Source organism: Heterocephalus glaber, unplaced genomic scaffold, assembly GCF_053883595.1.
Source record: "Heterocephalus glaber isolate CG9 unplaced genomic scaffold, H.glaber_assembly_v1.0 deba00001447, whole genome shotgun sequence".
NCBI lineage: Eukaryota > Metazoa > Chordata > Mammalia > Rodentia > Bathyergidae > Heterocephalus > Heterocephalus glaber.
Genome location: NW_028258299.1, coordinates 11784883 through 11804730, shown reverse-complemented (window position 1 = coordinate 11804730; position 19848 = coordinate 11784883). Strand labels below are relative to the sequence as shown.

The following is a 19848-nucleotide window of genomic DNA, read 5'->3' as shown; positions in this document are numbered from 1 at the left end:
CCTGGGTGACTGTGGAAACAACAGCAACACAGAAGTAGCCAAGAAGACCACAAGACTGGAAACTACAAGAGCGGAGGGGAGGAGCACTGTGCGCTGGGCTGATGGCCTGCAGTGGGTGGGAGAGAGGACTCATTGTGGAGGTGAGGACAGCCGCACTGCTTACCTGCTGCGGAGACGCAGGAGGAGACATGGACAGAGCTCTACACCGCACAGGAAAACGGGAGGCAGAGAGGGAGAAAGTGGTGTAAAAAGCGAGCTTGAAACCCACCGGAACAAAAGGTGCTCCTTAGCATGCAGATAGCAGGAAGGGATTTATCCTGCACAATCAGACTTTGCTTCCCTCTCTCCTTAGCCCTAGCCCTCAATCTTTTTAAAATGAAGAAAATTATGGTCGTCATCTTAATTAAGCCACACAAGCTTAACTGAAGATCAGAATTCATTGGGCAAGTCTTGGTAATCTCTCTTAATTCAGCAATGCAGACCTAGAGGGCTGGGGTCCAGGAAGTTGAGCTTTTAAAAGTGTCCCAAGGGACTGTGATGTGACATAGTCTTTACAATCACTGGACTAGTCGGAGCTTGTGAGGTACTGAGTGTACCCCCAGCCCCACCAGGCCACCAGCAAATGTTGGTTCCTCACTTCCTTTCTAAATTACCAAATACACACACACAAACACACACACACACACACACACACACACGTCTTGTTTCCTTTGGGTTGCGACTGTCACTAGCATGTATTTTCTTAACCCTTGGGATCGTTTATTTAGTTCTTGCTTAACAAACAGAAAACACACACACATACACATGCACAACTAGAGTTCGTTCATTACTTTTCTGTAATCACCAACAATGGCAGTTAGGGAGAAAGAGTGAACCTCAATAAGATGATTTATCCGGAAAACCTGAGTTGCTGTATCACCAGAGAATGAGCCAGCTAGTATGGCACCGATGGTTATTTATGGGAAATGTATATCACCGCACTGCTCGTTAGGATGCTGGAGTTAAGGTTCTGTGGATGTTAATGATCTGTAGTAGAGGGATAATGACAGATTCACAGCAGCAGCTGCCAGTAGTTAACAGATACCCCCCAACCCCATTTTCCTACCCTGCAACAGATCTCCAAGAGGTCTGACTGGAGCCCACTGAGGAGAGAGGCGTGCCGGGCCCGTGTTCTGAAAGTCACGATGCCTGTTTCCAGCACAGGCAGTACTGCAGGCCAGGAGCTTTGGGAACAAGGTGGACAGAAGCCTCCTGCTTGAAACCTCCTGTGTTCTAGTCTCGGAGGAAGCTTGGTTCCCTGGGAAAAGCATCCCCCAGCAGTGGGAAGGGTGACCCTAGATCCTGTTTTGCTTATAACAGCTACTGCTTACGTCTATCATCCTGATGTGATTGCTAACAGCAGGTCCATTTCACTTTCAAAAGTGTACTAGTTTGGATGATAAACCAGGTCACCCTAGTTTTAGGGTCAAAGAGTGGTGGATGAGATTCTTAGTATTTTTATTCCAACTGTGCTAAGTGATTTAATGTGGCTGATCTTCAATATCCCTTATAGTACAGAAGAGCCCTACATCTTAAGGTAGTTTGGGAAAGTCTCAAAATAGCAAATCAAGTATGAGTGCACTTGTTAGGTGTTCGGCATCTGACAGTTACAATTGTTTGTCATCTCTGCCTATTAAGGACAGACAATGTTTATATCCCCATCCCCCCAAATTCCTAGCTCGAGGTTCTAAGTTCCAATGTGGGGCTTCCCACTCTAGCCCACACCCACACACTGGAGAAGGGACAAAGCAAGACCAAGACATTGTTGGACGCAAGCAATTCTCTGTTGTTTAAGCACCCAACCTACGGCAGCCCAGGAGGATTAAATAAGATCCAGTCCCAGAGCTACCATGCTCTCCTGTAGGCTTGGTGGCCTCCTAGGCTTGGAGTTAAAGGTGACTCATTGACGTTATTCCTGGGGACTCTGTACCCCAATCTTACTTCCTGTAGTAGGCACGAAGTTCCCTCATGGCCAGGCCAGGTCCTGCTCACTTCCTATCTGTTGAAGGACTGGCATAGTCTTTGTCTAAATAATAGTTTATGATAACACGAATGGGCAACAATTATTGAGTACCTACTGTGTGCTGGGCATTGTTATAGATATCTTATGTGTGTCACTTATTTAGTTCTCAAAAAACTATAGGAGGTAGGTACCAAAGTCATCACCTTCCGGGGCAGAGTAGGTTTATAGTGGCCCAGCTGGTCACTGAGGAGAAAACTCTCAAGCCCCCGTACTCAAGCTACAAAGCCCACACTCCCAACTTCATTTTACTGTGTTGGCTTCCAGCTACTAAGTGCCAGTCTATGACAAACACACATCTCTTATTTTATCCCCACAATAATTCAAGGATATGGCCCTTCTCATCCCGTTACCTGATCAGTAAGAATATAGAAAGAAAGCAATTGGCCTAGAGTCATGTGGCCAAGATATGCAGTGCTCCGACTGACCTCAAATTTCATGCTCTTCCTGTTGCTTCACAGTCTGCCAAAGAGTTGGTTCTGAGTTCATGAATTAAACTATGAATGACCAAGTTCTGGGGGGAGCAACCTGACAGATGTCCTTTGACTTCCCCACATCTACCTGTGGAGTTAATTCTTGGATTCTTTGGGATAGTGGTTTTCACACTACCTTCTTCCCTTCCAGAACCTTCTGTCCTTCAGAAGACATATTCCTGGTGGGTAGGTCTTGAGCCTCCCACCCAGTTTCAGCCACATCTCCTCTTTCATTGTTTATGTAGCAGCCAGGCAGGTTTAATTGAAATAAAGCTTCCTGGGCTTTACAAGAAATTTGAAGAGCAGTGCTCCAGGGGCCAGTGGCAGGTGTTTAAGCAGAGGAATGGAGTGATCACTGCTTTATCCAGACGCATCTCTTGCCAACACACAAGGGAACAAACATGGCACCAGGCCACCCCATCTGCTACCACTTGTCCCCATTTCCATTTCCATTTGTGGAAAACAAGTTCCAGGAATGACTTAACAGCGACCTGTCTACAGCTCTGCTCGACTCCCCTACCACTGTACAGTCTAATTTCTGAACACTGGAAAAGCGAGCCAGATATCATTCAAATGATGCCTGTGACACAGATAAAACATAAGTCGTGGGCTGAGGACAGAGGAAAATGAAAGATGTTGTTGCCATCTTTGGCTAGAACCAGAAGCCAGCAGGTGGAAAGGCTGCCGTGTGAATGCTCTTAGAGGTCAGTGACACAAAGCTGTGTGCGTATAAGTGACAGAGCCTATACAGAGGAGGAAACGGGGTACTTGGTCCCTGGTGCCTGTTACCTGACCTCTCAGTGTGCCACCTCAGAGGTGGCTGGGGCTCCAGGATTGTCTCACCCCTACCCCTAGCCCCATCCGTAAGCTCTTCCAGCTCTACCTGTTATCCACTCAAACCCATTCTGTTCTTCGGTCTATACTGCCTTGGTTCTGGTCTAGACCCACAGTGGTCCTCTTCGCCTATCCTAAGACCGTTTTGCCTGTCCCCTCCTCCACACTGTGTCACAGGGGCTGATGCCTGGATGTGACACTGCCAGGTTCCCTGGCCAACCCACTTCCACTTAGGCATGGTCAGGGGAGGCAGTGGCTGGAAACTGGATGGTGGGTAGAAGGCAGAAGCAGTGGCTTCCTTCCCAGCTCCCCACAGGCAGTATTCTGGCAGCAGCTGAATCTCCTGCAGCTCCTCTCCTCTCTGTTGTCCTCAGTCAGCCTGGGCAGCTCCCTCTCTGCCTCAGTGTCTGCCTGGAAGCCCTAGCTCCAGCCCTCTACCAACACCACCTCCTTCCTTTGTCCTTTGAGCCACTTCTACCAGTCTGGGTTGCCCTACTGTCCCCATTTGGTTTCTCTGCTCTTCTAATGCCTTTGTAACTAGTTCCTCCCATTAAATTCTCTCCATTAAATGACCCAGAGTACATGGTGTTTTCTTCACTCTCTTGATGGATGCACTTAGGTAATTCCATTAGCTTTTTAATGGTCTCCCCACCTGCTAAGCCACCTGCCACCGGCCATGAAAGTGATGCTGAGAGTCACACTCTACAGTGACGCTGTACCACCTGAAAGCGTCAGAGCCTTCCGGCAGACTCCTGTTTCTCAGCACATTTCAGGGCTCCATCTCCTGGGTCTAGCTTCCTTCCTGTCCTCATCTGCTCCCACGAAGGGATCCTGTGCCCCTTCCCTTTGGGCTCCTCATCTGGGAAGATGTGGGATTCTTCTGTATCTTACTGCTTTTAAGTATTCAGTGCCCTCTTCCTGAATACTGCTCCTGCCTTTCCCCAGGGGCAAACTCCCATTATCTTCTAAGATTCCACTCCAACTGCATCTGCTGGGTGAAGACTTCACTGAACAAAGTTTCCTGCCCATCCATTCTGCTCCTGTGGCATCCTGTCTGCAGACTCTCTCCACCCTGATGACAGTCACCACAGGCATCTTACACCTCTGTCATCTTACAGCCATTAATGTTCTTAAGCAGTCTATCTTACCTGTCTTTATATTCCTGGGGAGTACAGGACCATTTGATAGGTAGGAGTTTCTTAGTTTGCCCGTTCACATTTGCCCAATGAATGAATGAATGAATGAATGAATTGAAATTGTAAAGGAACTGAAAAGATGGGCTTCCCCGCTATGGAATTGTGGATTCAAAGTAATGAAGGTCTGGTAGCACAGATACATGTGCTGAAGCCTCACTGTCAGAAAGGGTTCTCCATGCCCATCTCGAGACATTCTTGCTCTGGGAGCAAGGCTAAACCTGATACTCTCATTTTAATGTTTCCATTATTTCTAAGACTGTAGGAATTCAAGATTCTGCCTCAGGACCACATTTATGAAGCAGGACTACCAGGAAGTCCCCCTAAGAAATTTCAAAAGGCACAAGCTCCTACTTCATTTGTGGGAATACATAAATCCAGATTCCCTGCTCACTCTGTGCCACAGCCTCTCCTTTTGTGACAGCTATGTTAACTGCATTGCAATAATTATAATTTCTCTACAATGTGGTGCTTAATGAGGAAGCGAAACTGACAAATGTTCAGACTAGATTTAATCCAATTATGCAACATCTTGATCCAGATTTCAAACTAAAGGAAAAACCAACTGCTGAATTGTGAATGAAAATTTATTTGCCATAAAAGATGGGGGTTGAGGAGGGAAGCAGAGAATAGTCGTTGGGAGAATTCTTGCAATTCTTCACGTTAATGGATTGACTCTTCCTACGTTTGCGGCCAAGAAGCTGAATTAAATCCTGGGCAAGGAAAATCAGACAAATGCCGGTGGGTTGGGACACACAGACCTCACAGAAAAGCACACCTGGCATGTGGAGGATGGGAGGCCGGGTGACACAAAGAGAATTCTCTGGGGCTTCAGAGGTGGCAGCTTTCAGTGAGCTTTGTTCTGTAGGGTCCATGCACACCTTGGAGGATCAGAAGGAGGAAGCCGTGTGCCCGGCAGAGTGAAGGATGAGGAATGAACTCCACAGGGGCCTCTACTTGGGACTCAGTCCACAGGAGGAGAGAAGTGGTCACCTCCTGCCAGGGAGTACAGAGCCTCAGGAGGAAGCCTGCTCCTTCCAACACTCTGGAGACCGAGTAATGAGAGGCATGCGAAGGCTGAGGGCTCACTCACACCAGGCTGGCTGTGAGGAGATGGAGGGCTCTGCCTCTTCTGTACTCCATACACGAGTACCGTCAGTGAAAATTAGGGCTGCACTCTGACTCTGCATTTCCTACTGGCTTTGACTGTCCTCCTTCAGCCTCAGTTGCTTTATATGTGAAATGACACCTGCCTCCTAGTGTTCTAGGCAGCTAAGTTAGATAGAAATTAATGTGCAGTCAGAGAGGGGCTGGGCACCCAAGAAAGTCAGCACAGAAGATGAAGACATCAGGATTGTGGCTGCAGGCAAATCTGAAGAGCCAGCCCTCAGCATGGAGATGCAACAGCCAGGCCTGCAAGCCTCCCTAGAGACAAACAGTGGCTTGAGATTACACCGTCATTAGCACCACCTGGTCCAGTGAGCCCAGATAGGCATCAGATGCATGGGGGGGGGGGAGCAAAACACCTGGACCATGCTCCCCTCCCTTGCCCAAAATGCCTTTGTTTTTTCCATCTATCCTTGCTACGTGATTCTTTCCCTACTGGCTCAATATTAGCTAAGCGACTGTACATGTAATCCTACAGGTTGATTTTAGTTTGACACACAGTGCACCGTTATGACCTTGCTGTATAAATTACCCCCTGACAAAGGGCTCTGCTGCCCACCCACTTGGAACGCCTTCTGGATATCTAGGAGTTATTCTTCTCCTTATTTCCAATAAAAGTTTCCTAATTTCCTCCTTTGGTTCGAGACTTCATTTGTTGATGTTGTGATGTTGGGAGATGAGGAAGTTGGCACATCTGACATCTAAGAGGTCAGGAGTTATACTTTTCCACATCACTAGGATTCTGATTAGAGGAAAAGGGATAAGCTGAATCCAGAGCCCAGGCTGTCCATGGTACCGAGCAGGTGCTCAGTAAAGTCTAGCCACTTTTTCCACAGCTACATTTGCCTTAGTTTCTTAACATACAAGGTTCGTGGATGGCTCCATGAAGCAATAAAAGGAACTGAATCAGAGCCTAAGCATCAAAGCTGATCCTTAGGATTTCTATCGGTTTCTCTTTTCAGGACATACCGGATAGATCCACAGCCCTGATTTCAAGCTCTCCAGCAAGAATTAAGGAGGAGCATATTTTCTAGGCACCTACTCTTAAGCTTGCAAAATGGGCTGACTTGATTACCACATTTGATAAACTGCTTTGCATCCTCCCCTTCCCTCCCCTCCCCTCCCCCCATCCTCCCTTCCTCTCCTCTCCTCTTCTCTACTTTCCTTTTGTTTTTTCCCTCCGCCTTCCCCACTTCCAGTACTGGGGATGGAACCCAGGGCCCTTGCACAGAGCTGCATCCCCAGCCATTTTTATTTTTACTGTGAGACAGGGTCTTGCTAAGTTTCCTAAATTGCCCAGCCTGGGCTCGAACTTGTGGTCCTCTTGCATCAGCCTCCTAGAGTGCGGGTGTAACCAGCACTACAAAATGAGGCTTTGCAAGTTAGATATTTTTCTTTCAGAGATAAGCAACTTCTCCAAAGTTCTTCCTGTGAGCGCACAGCCAACACACCCTCCTCTCCTTGGCCTCAAAGTGGCAGAGTATGCACAGAGTATGCAGATGCCGGCTTCAGGAGGCTGCAGCCTGGTTTCTCTTCCAGGAGAAAAGGGAGAATGCACTTGAGATGGCTGGAAGTGATAAAACAAGTGTGGGATCTGCATCATCTCCCTGTGATCCTCCTTCCCTCCGTTCCTTCCTGTAGGAGACTCCGGCCCGCCTGTAAATGGTGAGGTAATGACTGGGAGCTTGTTTGGCATAAATCCTTTTTTTCCTTTTTACCAAACTACATGGCCTCCTCGGATGTGGTTAGCAGTGAGCAAGGAACCCAAGCAAGGACTGTAAGTGGCCTGTACCACAGGTCTGTGCTGCCAGGCCCAGCCTGCAAGTTCTTTCTTGTCTTGAGCCAGATTCGCTCTCTCCTGTCATTTCACTTGTGCCCTCTCTTCTAATCAGAGAATAGCCCACAAAATAGTGAAGCAACTAAATCTCGCTCCCCAATTTTTCACTTCCCCAGGGCCTTGTCAAAGCAGATCCTCACCCTCTTTGCAGAAACATGCTCGCCCGCGTGGCCGGGGAGCCTTGCGGGGCCCAAGATACAGGCAGAAGGTAGTTGCTGTTTCCCTCTCGCAGAGGAAGAAAATGATTCTCAGAAAGTCGAGGTGACTGACAAAGATCACACCCAAAGTGAGGGTGGTGTGTGTGGTGGCTGATCATTCTTTTCAGTTTCAGCTTCATCAAAAGGAAATGAATGTCAAATCCAATCTATCGATTTCATTATGAAAGTCCTTCTTATTTACCACCCTGCCAAACTTTTAACAATCTTTTTAAAGGCTGAAAAGAAAGATTCTGCTAGAACACACTGACTGGTCATTACTGATAATCAGAGATTCTTTTATGCCTAATACAACCACATAAAAGGGTTTTAAAGTAAGCAATTATAAGGGGAAAGGATAAAAGATCTTTTTCAGGCATAAGAATACTGCATGGGGGAAAGACCACTGTGGAGGACAGAAGTGCTAAGTATTTCCCATTGGAACTGATAAGAATCACACCAGGGTTTAGGTCTGTGTCATTAAAACAGTGGACTGTGACGGTTAAGTCTCTATCAGGTTCAGTGTCAGGGATGTCATAAAGTCTGGGACAGGCACGTTCGCAGCCCATGCGTGCACCTTGCCACTGCAGTCCCACTGTGGGACCAGAATCATGACCAAAGGCTAAGATGCTGCAAAAGCACTAAATAATGAACACGGCAATGTGATGCTTAGCTGACATCCTCCTCCTCACTCAGGAATGTGGATTTTTGATAGTCAAAAAAAAGGCCAGGATATTTGCCTCCAGAATATGTCCAGCATTATCGGCTGTCAGAAGCAAAGAGGAACGAAACTTTCTCCTCTCCTTGAAACTGGGATTCAACAATAAGTTCCTCAACTCTGCTGGCTTCCGAGTAAAGTCTGTGCATATGTAGGAGTCAGAGAACTCAGTGATCAGGCTACAGCCTGCTTTCATCCCACTTATGGCCTTGGTGAAGTTATGTGCTCCTTCCCAAACCCTCTCTAGCTCCATAGCCATTTAGTATTTCCTGTCACCAAGCATTTATGCCCTTGGCTTTCAGAGACCCTGCCATAAAATATATACCTATGTATTGAGGATCACAAGAGAGATTAGCCCCTGTGCAGAGCTTCCAGCAGCCTCGACCAGGAAAAGAGATAAAATGCATATTTCTAGAAGCAGTGAGTTTAATCCTTATCTAGACCCAGATTCCTAGGAAAGGTGGAGGGGAATGTAGCATGACTCTAAGAAGAAATTTGCTAGGAGGGAAAGCACAGGTCCACATAAAATAAGCAAACAAAAGCATCCACGTGTGTTATTGGAGAAAGCAGACTAAGAAAGGACTGAGCATCCTGAGTTGATAGCCCAAGGAGGGGTAAATCTGGGGCAAGAAGGAGAGAATAGGAGGGAAGAAAATAAAGGGGCAGAATCAACTTTCTATCTGTATCAGGTTCTTAGCTAATGGAAACAGGGCTCTGCTCCCATAAGAAGTTGATCTATAGAGGCAGGTGAGGCTGTTAAGAAATACTGTGAATTCTAACTTCTGCTGGCTTAAAGCTGTGGAATCCCCAACCCATCAAATGTGGCCTGTTACCGAGGGCATCCCTGTCAACAGGAGAGCACTGATGAGCTGCTGACAGAGGCTCCAGGACAGAGGTGTAAGGGTTCTGTGAGCTTCAAGACCTACAATAATGTACATGCTCACAAGTTTGTGTTTCTGGGCAGAGGATTCACCATCAAAATCTGAAGGAGAGCAGGAATTCAGATGATTAAAAGTGATGCCTCTCTTTTGCTGGCACCTCACAGCCAAGCACAAAAAAGAAATGGACTAACTGTGGGACTGCATAACTCTGTAATCATAAAACTCCCCTAGCCCCAACTGCGATTGAATGTGAGTAAATAGATAAAGATGCTTTTTAGTTTGGGACACTAGATAAGATCTGTATCCGCCATAATTATTCAACTCTTTGTTCGAAAACTGATGCTCCTATAGACCAATCTACAAAGCATCTGCTGACCATCAGTACATGTCAGGCTAATTAATATACAAATGTAAGACCACTAACCTTTGTTCCCTCTTCTGCAAATTTCGCCTGTTAACTTCCCTGCAACCCCCTATAAAAGAGCCTTGGACTCTAGGCTGATTGCCTCTCTAAGCTACTTTGCTTTGGGAGTGCCGTCTGGCCAGACTAAGGTCTGTTTTACTTTCCAACTTGTCCGGTGTGTTCCTTCCCGGGTGTTCTATGCTGCAGTCAGCTCCTCGGAGTGTTTGGTAAGGCCTTTGGTCTTACATTCTGGAGGCACCACTGGGATCCCTGGCTGTGCTTCACTACAGTCAGCTCCTCAGAGCGTTTGGTAAGGCCCTTGGTCTTACATTCTGGAGGCACTGCTGGGATCCCTGGGTGTGCTTCACTACAGTCAGCTCCTCGGAGCATTTGGTAAGGACAGCAGTCTTACACTAACAGCCCACAGTTCTGGGATTCTCACTATGCCCAGCACTGTGTTGATTCAGACTGTAGCTCATTCAGTTTTCAGGCACAAACTCAATGGCAGACACTAGCATTTGCTTCATTTTACAGACGAGGAAACTGAGCCTCAGGGAAACTGACTGAAGCATTCAAAATCACAAAGCTGGAGAATGCTGAAGCTGGGACTCAAATCCAATTTGTTCTCATCCCAAAGCCCAGACTTTCAACCACTGAAAAATATTGCTCCCTAATAATCACAATAAAGTATGATCAGAGGTTCAGAAAAGTCCATTCAAAAAGGCAATACCCCTAGGGATTCTAGGAAAGGTAAAGAGAGAAAATAATATTTTAACTGGATCTTGAATGTTGAACCAAGAAAATTTTCAAAAAGTGCACTGGAATGTGAGCAGAGGATAGAGGGAAGTTTGTGTGCAAGAAAGGAGGGCACCCTAGGGCTTGAGATCACTGAAGCTGCTTCTGAGAGAAAAGGTTCATGGGATGAAGGTCATGGACCTGGTGGCCAGGTGACTCTCCGAAGGATGGAGAAGTTGCCTCCAATGATGGCTGAAAGCAGGGAAAGCAACAAAAAGGAAAACAGTGGGGTCAAAGAAGAAAGGCTTCTAGATTTCAAGACTGATGATCATAATTCAGTGTGACTTTATGCACAGACTGTGGTAGATTGATTGCATATAATGGACCACACTCCCCCACCTCTCCATGTATTCATGCTCTTTTGCAATGAAATTTTGCAATGACTCCCACCACAGGGTAGGGTTCCTCCTTCACTCCCTGACTTTGGGACAGACTTCTCAATTACACTGGCTAAAGACTATGGCAGAGACAATGCGTCTAGGCTTCCATTCATGCTCTGGAAACCTGGCAACCACTCAGTAACCAATACCCTGGATTAACCGCTAAAGGAGAAGACACTACATGAAAGACTCTCCTTTGGCTCCATCTGAAGCCACAGGGACCACCCCAAAGCCAGCCAAACCTTAAGCATGTGAGCAAGCCCAGAGAAGTCACCCAGACCCACAACTGAGCACAGACATGCAAGTCAGGAGCTCAGGGAAAAGCAGACACTGGAAGACCATGCTGAGGACCCACAGACTTGTGAGTGTAATACATGTTGCAGTGTCATCGCACGAGTTTTGCTATGGATTGCTTCCCATCACTAGCTCACAGGCAGCCTCTTTTCCAACAAGTCTCTAGTGGAATGATTCTCAAACTAAGATATATTTTATATTATAAAGAAAAAGAGTTTTTAAGTCAAAAAAACCTGAGAAATGTTCAATTTGATATAGTCATGTACACATTATATATCTGTATCCAAATACATATTACATTCACAGTATTGTGTTAATTTACTAAAATCTAAAAATCTTGAGGGACGGGTTTTGGATGTACTGGTGAACATCGGGTTGGCCAGTGTTCCTTGCAACCTTCGTGGGACAGACACCGTTTTTCTCTATTCTGCTCCGAATGTAGAGAAGTTTCAGGAACTACCATAGAGTATGAAGAACATAACTGGATGAAGCAGAGGATCCCTCAGGTTCCCCTTTTTGTCTTTCATGTTTTCTATTGCTATACAAAGTTACTTCCCAAAAGCAAAGGCTGCAGCTAAATGTAGCTTGAGCAGGGCACTATGTAATTGTCATTTCCAATTTTACATGATCTGAGACAAGGCAAGAAGAGTCCGGATCTATGCTCCAAATCCAGGGATGAAAGTGAGTTTTAGACCAGTCTAGCAAACTCACTGGACCCGCCTCCTTTCTCCACCCTTCTGTGCGACTCACAGATTGTTCACAGGGCTTCCTTTTCAGGAGGAGGGCTATGTTGACCCTAATTCTACCAGACTGTGTGGTTCCCTCTTCTGGGAAAATAAAGAATCCTGACAATCATAACACTTTCCACAGGGTTTCTTTCAGTTGAGAATGTCCAATCCCAGGCAGGAAAGTGAAACAAAACCGAACCCCAAAATAACTCTGCCAAGCTAGCACAATGTTTTGGCTTCGCCTGGTGCAGATTGCTGACATGGGAGGAGACTGAACGCAGGTGTGCGCGTGCATGTGTGTTTGCACGTGTGCGCAGAAGGCCATCTGTGAGCTCAGTGATCCGAGCTTCAGAGGAAACACAGCACATATTTATGGAGGCTGCAGGCACAGGAGGGCAGGAGCCGCTCGCTGGCCACAAGTGAAGGAAGGGGCTGGGGCTGGTGCTGCTCTCAGCCTCAGTCTGCCTTCAGGAGGAGCGACAGAGGAGCTTTGGGACTAAAGGCATTCATTTACTCCTTCACTGCTCACAGTCATTCATTTGTTCCTTCATTCACTCATTCATTTACTCCTGGAGCAGCTGCTCTGTACCAGTGTCCTCTGGTAATCAGCCCACGACAATGACTTGATTCTGGTCCTGATGAATCGTGATGCAGGAAGTAGGGCTTGAAGGTGACCACTTCTGGTAAAGAATTCAATGCAACATGTATTAAGTGCCTGTTAATAAAGCATACTGAGGGATTATAGCTATTAATCTAATTACACTGTTGGAATTCGATGGATTTGTTTTTCACATCACCATTCTAAACACAGGAAGACTATAGACAGAGTGGAGTAGATGAGTCACTCAAGATCTTATGGCTGCTAACAAAGGAAGAATATGAACCTAGAGCAATGATGCCACCTCAATCCTCAATGGAAATTAAATATGGGCCAGATGCTGAGGTCACAGAGCTGCAGGAGACGTGATTTCAGCAAGATTTTGCAGGGAACACAGAGTTCCAGGACTCACATGGATACATAAAGAGGTAGTGATAATCCACTGCCATTCTTGCAAAGAGAGGCACAGGGTACTCCCAAGGGACTGCTACCCTCTGGGGGAGGAAGGCTTCTCTAACAGGCATCACTTAGTGGAGACAACAATCCCCAGTTCAGTAAGAGCAGTCTGCTTGTCACAGGGACACACAGAAAGAGTCTCATAATTTAATTTATGATCTCTGCTAAGGGTTTTACAAAAATGTTCCTTCTGATCTCTGGAAAAGAGTTAAAAGAGTATTAGAGTATTTCTTTTTACAGGTGATGGCATAGAGGATGAGAGATGCAAGTTTCTCAGGGACCCTCGGTAAGTGGCCAGGTCTGACTCTGAACATCAGGTCTTTTCTTTAGGACCAATGGGTCATCTCCCCAAGGAGAGATCCAGGCTGAATCTCTCACCTGTGTGGACCTGGACCCCAGGAAGAAGAAACGAGGTGGAACCAAGGGCAACAAGCCACTGGGCAGTCTTCCTTCTTGTGGGAAGCATGTAGAAGTCCCACAGCTTAGCACGCACCAATGAGGTTACCTCTGGTTTGTTTTTCTGACTGAGAGGTGATGAAGGGGCAGACAGAAAGATCACAGGAGGATTTGCAGAGCACAGGGGTGCCGTAGGGAATGCACAGCCAGAGAGGCAGGTCTACGAGGGGAAGCAGAGGTCAGGAAGATCCTACTGCAAGGAGGGACATGGAACTACACTACCTCCAAGAGGTTTAGGTGAGTGAGATCAACTTTCTAATATAGTTCTCTTCAAATTAGACCCAATAACTCCTTTGAGTAGATAAGAACCCTTACACTCAGGGACAAGAAAACGTACCTACACCCGAAAAGTGCTAAAAGAAGGGGCACAGGTGTGATAGTGTCCACTTGTCTCTAAAGACAGCCTGTGCTTCTCACCTCCTGCCTCTCCTAGGCTCTCAGGGATACTGAAAAATGACTCACGAAAACTTGTTGTCAAAGCAGGTGGGATCAAGATTGAGGATTACAGGTGGGGAGCCACTGGAGATGGTCCATACAGCCCAGATACTCCCCAGACACAACTTCTAGTACCTTTAGGTAAGGATATTTTAATGTCAGCAAAATAGAATATGTGATTTGCATAAATTTCTTCTGCAGGGAATAGTCATTTATCTATCAATTAAATAATCCTGGAGCAGGCACTGTGCCTGGCCTCAGTAATACAAGGACCTCAGGAAGCTCATGGAGGGGATGGGGAAGAGGTGCTATTAACAGAGGAGTGACAGGGCTTGAGGGCACAAAGGCAAGAAAGACTCTGGGCTCATGGATCTTGGGTTTGCAACGTACACGAAAGGCCTCTTGCCCTTCCATCCACTCCAGGTGTCACTGCCCGAATGCCCTCTGACACACGGTCCTGGGCACTCTGCCCAGCTCCAGAGAGGCTGTGCTTTCTCTCTCTCTTTGGTTCCACCAGTCCCACCCCAAACAGCTCTACCTATCAGCAAGGCCACTACCCTTCCAGCTGCAGTCTGCTGTCTTTAGTGCCAGCCACTGGGCCCAGTTCCATGACATGGCTAACACAGAATGCTACGGCCTCTCTTCCACACTGAGACCCTCTACTAGAGCCCTTGCTCCAGGGTTATGGTTTTTCTCCAGACCGAATAATTCAGGGTCCATTAGCTGCTCTTTGGGAAATAAGGTTTCAAATTCTGTAGTTCATCCTATCTTGAAACACGCAGGTATGTTTTTTCATAGTGTGGGGTCAGAACTCAAAGCAATGTTCCACACGGAATCATTTTAGCCTCTCAAGCTCTCTGTTGGTGTCGGAGCTGTGATTCTGAGGGTCTGCGTGGATGAGGGAGATCAGGGGTGGTGAAACACCTTAGATCCTTTGGCACAGGGCACACGTATCCCCACTCAGGAACCTTCACTGGCTGACCAGGTGGCTGAGTTCTGTGTAGAGATTCACTCCTGAGTGGCAGGTGGAGGTCCTTAAGTATGTATTGTGGGACTAGCAGTGGCTTGGGCATCGAGAGCTGGGGATTTTCCTTTCTGGCTTAGTTCCCAGGAGTCCCACCAGCAGGCAGGGATCCAGACCACGTCCACAATGCAGGACATCTCCTGCACATGGCTTTCTCCGAAGCATCCTGCTCAGTGCTGGACCTGCGCACATCCCAGAGGCCTGCCCAGCCTTCACCTGCTGTCCCTTTGAAATGTTTCCGCCCCTTGCAGATTGGATGAACAGCTCCCTTCCCAGAGATGACACCGTCCTTTACGGACTGGTACAGGAAAGCCTTGCCTGGAGACTTTCCCATTTCCCTCTGGGCCCTGGAGTCCCCTTGGTAGAGCGGGTGGCACAAATCAACCCAGTCCCACTCTTGGGTCTGGGCTGGTGACCTGGCTCGGTGACCTGGCTCAGCCCCACCACTCCTGCACCCTGCCTCTTTCCTTGGGCCCACTTAGGAGCCCCCAGCAATGACACACGCCCTGGGATAGGCGCTCCAGAAGATGGCTCCCGCCGCCCACCACTGCAGAACCCGCCGCAGAGGGAAAGTGTACTTACACTTACAGGTTGGCTTTTTGGCACATCATAAACCCCTTCCTTCTTTTGGCTGGTGGGAACCTACGGAAGAGTCAAATTCCACACAGTCAAAACACGCTGGTGTCCCCCTTTAAAGCACAACGCAGCCAGACGTCCACTGCGAGCGGGTGCGATGGGCAGGGGGTGGCCCCCAGCCCCAGGGGATGATGTGCTGGTGAAAGACGACATGAGGATGGGGCAGGGTCATGAGGGGACTGGCTGAGGGCTCCTCTGCCATGACGCTTCCCACAGAATTTCAGAACAGGAAGCGTGGGGACTGCGGGCTTCCTGTAGTGAGAAAATCATCCTCATTTCACTGAATGCAAAAGTGAGGGCCAGGGAGGAGCTGTGAGTTGCTCAAAGCCATTCAAAACAGTCTGTGGCTGAGCACAAACTGCTCAGAGCTGAGAATGAGAGGCAGGCGACTAAAACTACAGTAAATACCAGGATCCTAGCACACATGGCTCTCAATACTGCTCTGCACCTTCCTCCCTTCCTCCTTCCCTTGCTCCTCCATCTGGTCCTCCCAGCCACGTGTCAACGGTAAGACCCAAGCAGGTCATTTGGCCCTTCTGAGCTGTACCGTCATCAAATGGGGCTGTCATCATTGCCTCTCGCTCAGGTTCTGGTTAGGATCCAATGGGAACACAGATGTTAAATAAACAAAGCCTCTTAGGAACCAAACACTGTAATGGGTCAGAGCAACCACTGCTTTTGTCAGCGGTACATTACGTACATATACCCGTGAACACATCAGGTGATACTGGCAAGAGTGTGGAACGCTTTTCTGAGTCTGCCAAGGGCTCGGCCCAGGGACATTCTGGATTGGAAGCGCTCATTCGCTGATACTTCCCCAGCAACTGCCATAGCTCAGCTCACGCCTTCACTGTGGGGCTCGAGCAGTAGATGAGCGCTCAGGGTAATCTCCTTCTGTCAGACTGGGGCTGCTCAGGGGCAGGCACAGTGGCTCCCACCCTGTGGGGACTCCATGAGTGTCTGTGGGTAAACACCGCCCCAGAGGAGCAGAGGGTAGTGAAGAAAAAGAAAAACTGCTGGGTAGGCATGGACGGTTCACTGTGTCACTCTTCTACGAGTAAGAATCTGAGCTTAGACTTCCAGATTCTTTATCATTTCCACTCTTGTTGAACTTAAAATCCTTTAGTAAGCCCAAGAAGCTGGTTTTATCAGGTCTCCTTTAACCTGCAGAAAGTGAGGCTCAGAGATGTTAGGGCTCTGCTCATAGTTTCAAAGGTGGAAGGCTCCACACGTTGCTCTTTGTGATTACCAAAGAAGCTAGTATAGGCTGACTCACTCTGGGCGCTTTCCATGTGCTGGGTGCTGTTCAGAGCATGTGTTTTACATGCATTCTCACACACTGCTCAGGACAAGTCTGTCAGGACTGCACCTGCCCCCACGACACATTGATGAGGGTCCAGAAGTTGGCCAGTGGGCCGGTCAGGAGTGGGGCTGGCCCTCTGCTGTTTGATTGCTGCCCTATACGGGTTGCTTCCAGTGTGTCCTTTTCCCCATCATCACACCCTCCGTTTCCAGAGGCCTGTGCCCAGGGACAGGACCATGAGCGAGCATGGGTGAGTGGAAGATGCTCTTCCAGAGCTGTCCTTACAAACCCAGAAAACCCAGTTTGTCGGCAGCCTAACGAGAATGTAATCTCTTTGCTCCTGATAACTGGGCTCCACTTAAAAGGAACTCTCTGAATGTCTACAGAGTCCTTGTTAACGAGAGCCAATAAATTACCAGCCCTCACTTTTGTTTTTACTAGCTCACCCTTTAGGAGCAAACAAGCAGCATTCTGTCCCCGTAATTCACTGCTCACTATGGCACTTAGCACGACGAACCTCTGCAGCCTCTCAATTATCCCTGTGAACAGAGGAGAAGCCATGTGATGGATAAACCCAAACTGCGCATAATTGAAAATGCTTTTCTCCTTGGCTCTCCCATGGGTGAGATATCAATCTGCTTGTTTGTCCTTTAAGATTTATCTCAGCCGAGACTTCTCAGAAGCCTGGCCCACCTCTTCAGGCCTGGTTGGGACCTGTGTTTGCACTGCGGTAAACTCAGGTCTATCTGCTCATTAAAAAATAAAAGTTACCAAGTACCTGTCATGTGTCACACACTGTACTTTCCCTGGACAAGGATGTGACCTAGACGGATAAGGTCCCTGACTTAGCAGAGACTTTTAACTTGTTAGGGGGGGTGGAGCAGTAATCAGGCCACGCAAACAGAGCAGAGCTGTACTTTATCTTTCTGTGGGAGTCACTACATCCTCCTGTAGCTATCTGTGGATCTGCAGTCCCAAGGCTTGGTAAGCCTGCTAAGGGCAGGGTGGGTATTTTGTTATCCTTGAATTCCTTCCTATAAACATTAGGTAAACAAAGAAGTATCTGCTCATCGGATATTTGTCACAGGGACACTGAAGGCTGTGGTCTGGCTCTCAATTCTGCATATGTCTGTTTACACAGACCAGTACGGTACCAACATGCACAGTGATAAAAATCTCAGACTGAAGGAAAGTGAAAGATCTGATTCCCAATTCTGGTCCTGCCATGGGCTATGTGATGTGCAGCGGTCAGGTCACCAGCTTTCTGAGCCTCAGTTTCCTCATCCGGCTTTCATAAACATCTACAAGGTTGTCCATCAACTGCTTGAGAGTAGACACCATGCCCTGGTCACTGGTGCTTCTTTCCCTGTGCCTGGCACATGCTAGGTGTCCATTTATACTTTTTTGAATGGATGAGTTCATCAATGTTAAATTATCCTAAAAGCTACACATGATACAGTGCTGTACATGGAGGAAGACACTTTGGCTCCAGCAGCATGCCAGTTGATAGTGCGGAGAGGCAGTGCAAGCTGACTTAGACAAGAGCCCCGCCATTGTCAAATGATGATACCTGACACAGGTGGAGTGATTAAGAATTAGTTTTGAAAAAAATGAATGTGAAAAATGTCCACTCGGAAGGCAGAGGGGTTACTTATGTGGGAAGCTACCTGAGGTATTCGAGAACACAGAAGTTAGATTCAGAGGCCCTGGGCTTGTGGACTGGATTTTCTTAGGTTGCAAATGACAGTCATCAGAGCTGTTCTTCCTGTCTCACTGCAGTATTAGAAGGGTCAAAATTAAGCCATATATGAAAAGCTTTCTACCACGAGGCTCTGTGTTGTTTTAAAGACAACTGGTAGCTTTACAGAGGTAAGAGAAGAAAAGACAATTGTGACTATTCATGTATCTGGGGAAGGGAGCTTACTGTCCATAGAAATTGGGTCCTCCCTCCTCCACGGCAGTTGCAAACAGCAAAGCCAGGTGAGCCTACACTTTCTGCTGGCCCTGCCTACCATGCCATGAGCTCTTTCTCCTCTGCTACATCCCTCTGCCATGCAGCCCTGCCCTGGAGCCAGCTGCCTATGGACTGAAACCTCAACAAACAATGAACCAAAGTAACCCTCCTATAAGTTGTGAGTGTCAGGCTCTGGGTCTTAAGGAAGACACAGTAACTTAAGACAATCTCAGTTTTATAGCCCAGGAAACTGAGATACAAAAATTATGTACTTCACCCAAGGCCGCAAAACAGTTAAAAGGGGGTTAGGTGCCAGGTATATTTGGCTCATTCCAGAAAACAGGGAGGGACTCAAACCTGAGGTCACCCTGAGCCAAGCCTGATGCAGAAGAAACACTGTAAGGACTCAGCAGTGATGCAGCACTCGCCAGCCTTTAAAGAAAAGAAGATTGAGATTCCTAATAGCAGTGCCTTAAAAGCTGGGCTTATTTTAGGCCCAGAGCTTATGTCTTGTTAAGTACATTGAGCCCGGACAGACTGGCAGTGCAGGAGAGGGAAATGACTAGAAGCCTTTCCAATAGATGGGGATAAATATTCATTCCCTTAAATGGTGCCTTCTTATTAATGACAGACAGATGGGCAGATCAGGAGGCCAGAGCTGTTAAAGCAAGTGTGATTTTCAGATAGTGACTTAAAACATGCACAGAGTCTAAGTGTGAATGAAACTCAGAATCAGGAAATGCTGAGCTGAAAAGAGCTCCAGGATTTGTATGTTTATTTACAGAGGGCAGAGAAAGCTGCATATGGGACTTCTACCTTTCATTAGCTCTGTGACCCTGAGAGACCCCTTACTTCTGTGGGCCTCACTTTCCTCGTCTGTAAGGTGGGAACATGGTTCAAGCTGCAGGGGGTGTTGGGAGAGATGTGTAGTTGCTTCTATAACCCACTCACAGAACCAGGCCACAATACGCACACATGTCCCCATGGCTAAGAGTGGGATGGCCCGGGACAGCGAGCCAGTGTGCTTCTC

At 47.5% G+C, this 19848-nt stretch overlaps 1 protein-coding gene across 18 annotated transcripts in view; it reads right to left on the bottom strand.

Annotated features, from left to right (window-relative positions):
• The window catches only part of Dab1 (DAB adaptor protein 1), a 1105478-nt gene that overhangs the window by 47827 nt on the left and 1037803 nt on the right, over positions 1–19848 (bottom strand). For 16 of the 18 annotated variants that reach the window (XM_087214676.1, XM_087214681.1, XM_087214675.1 and 13 more), the window contains one exon: positions 15508–15567. In XM_087214676.1, the coding sequence (XP_087070802.1) occupies positions 15508–15567 (60 nt within the window). The remainder of the gene's footprint in view (positions 1–15507; positions 15568–19848) is intronic. The other 2 variants (XM_087214674.1, XM_087214678.1) reach the window with 1 other exon arrangement.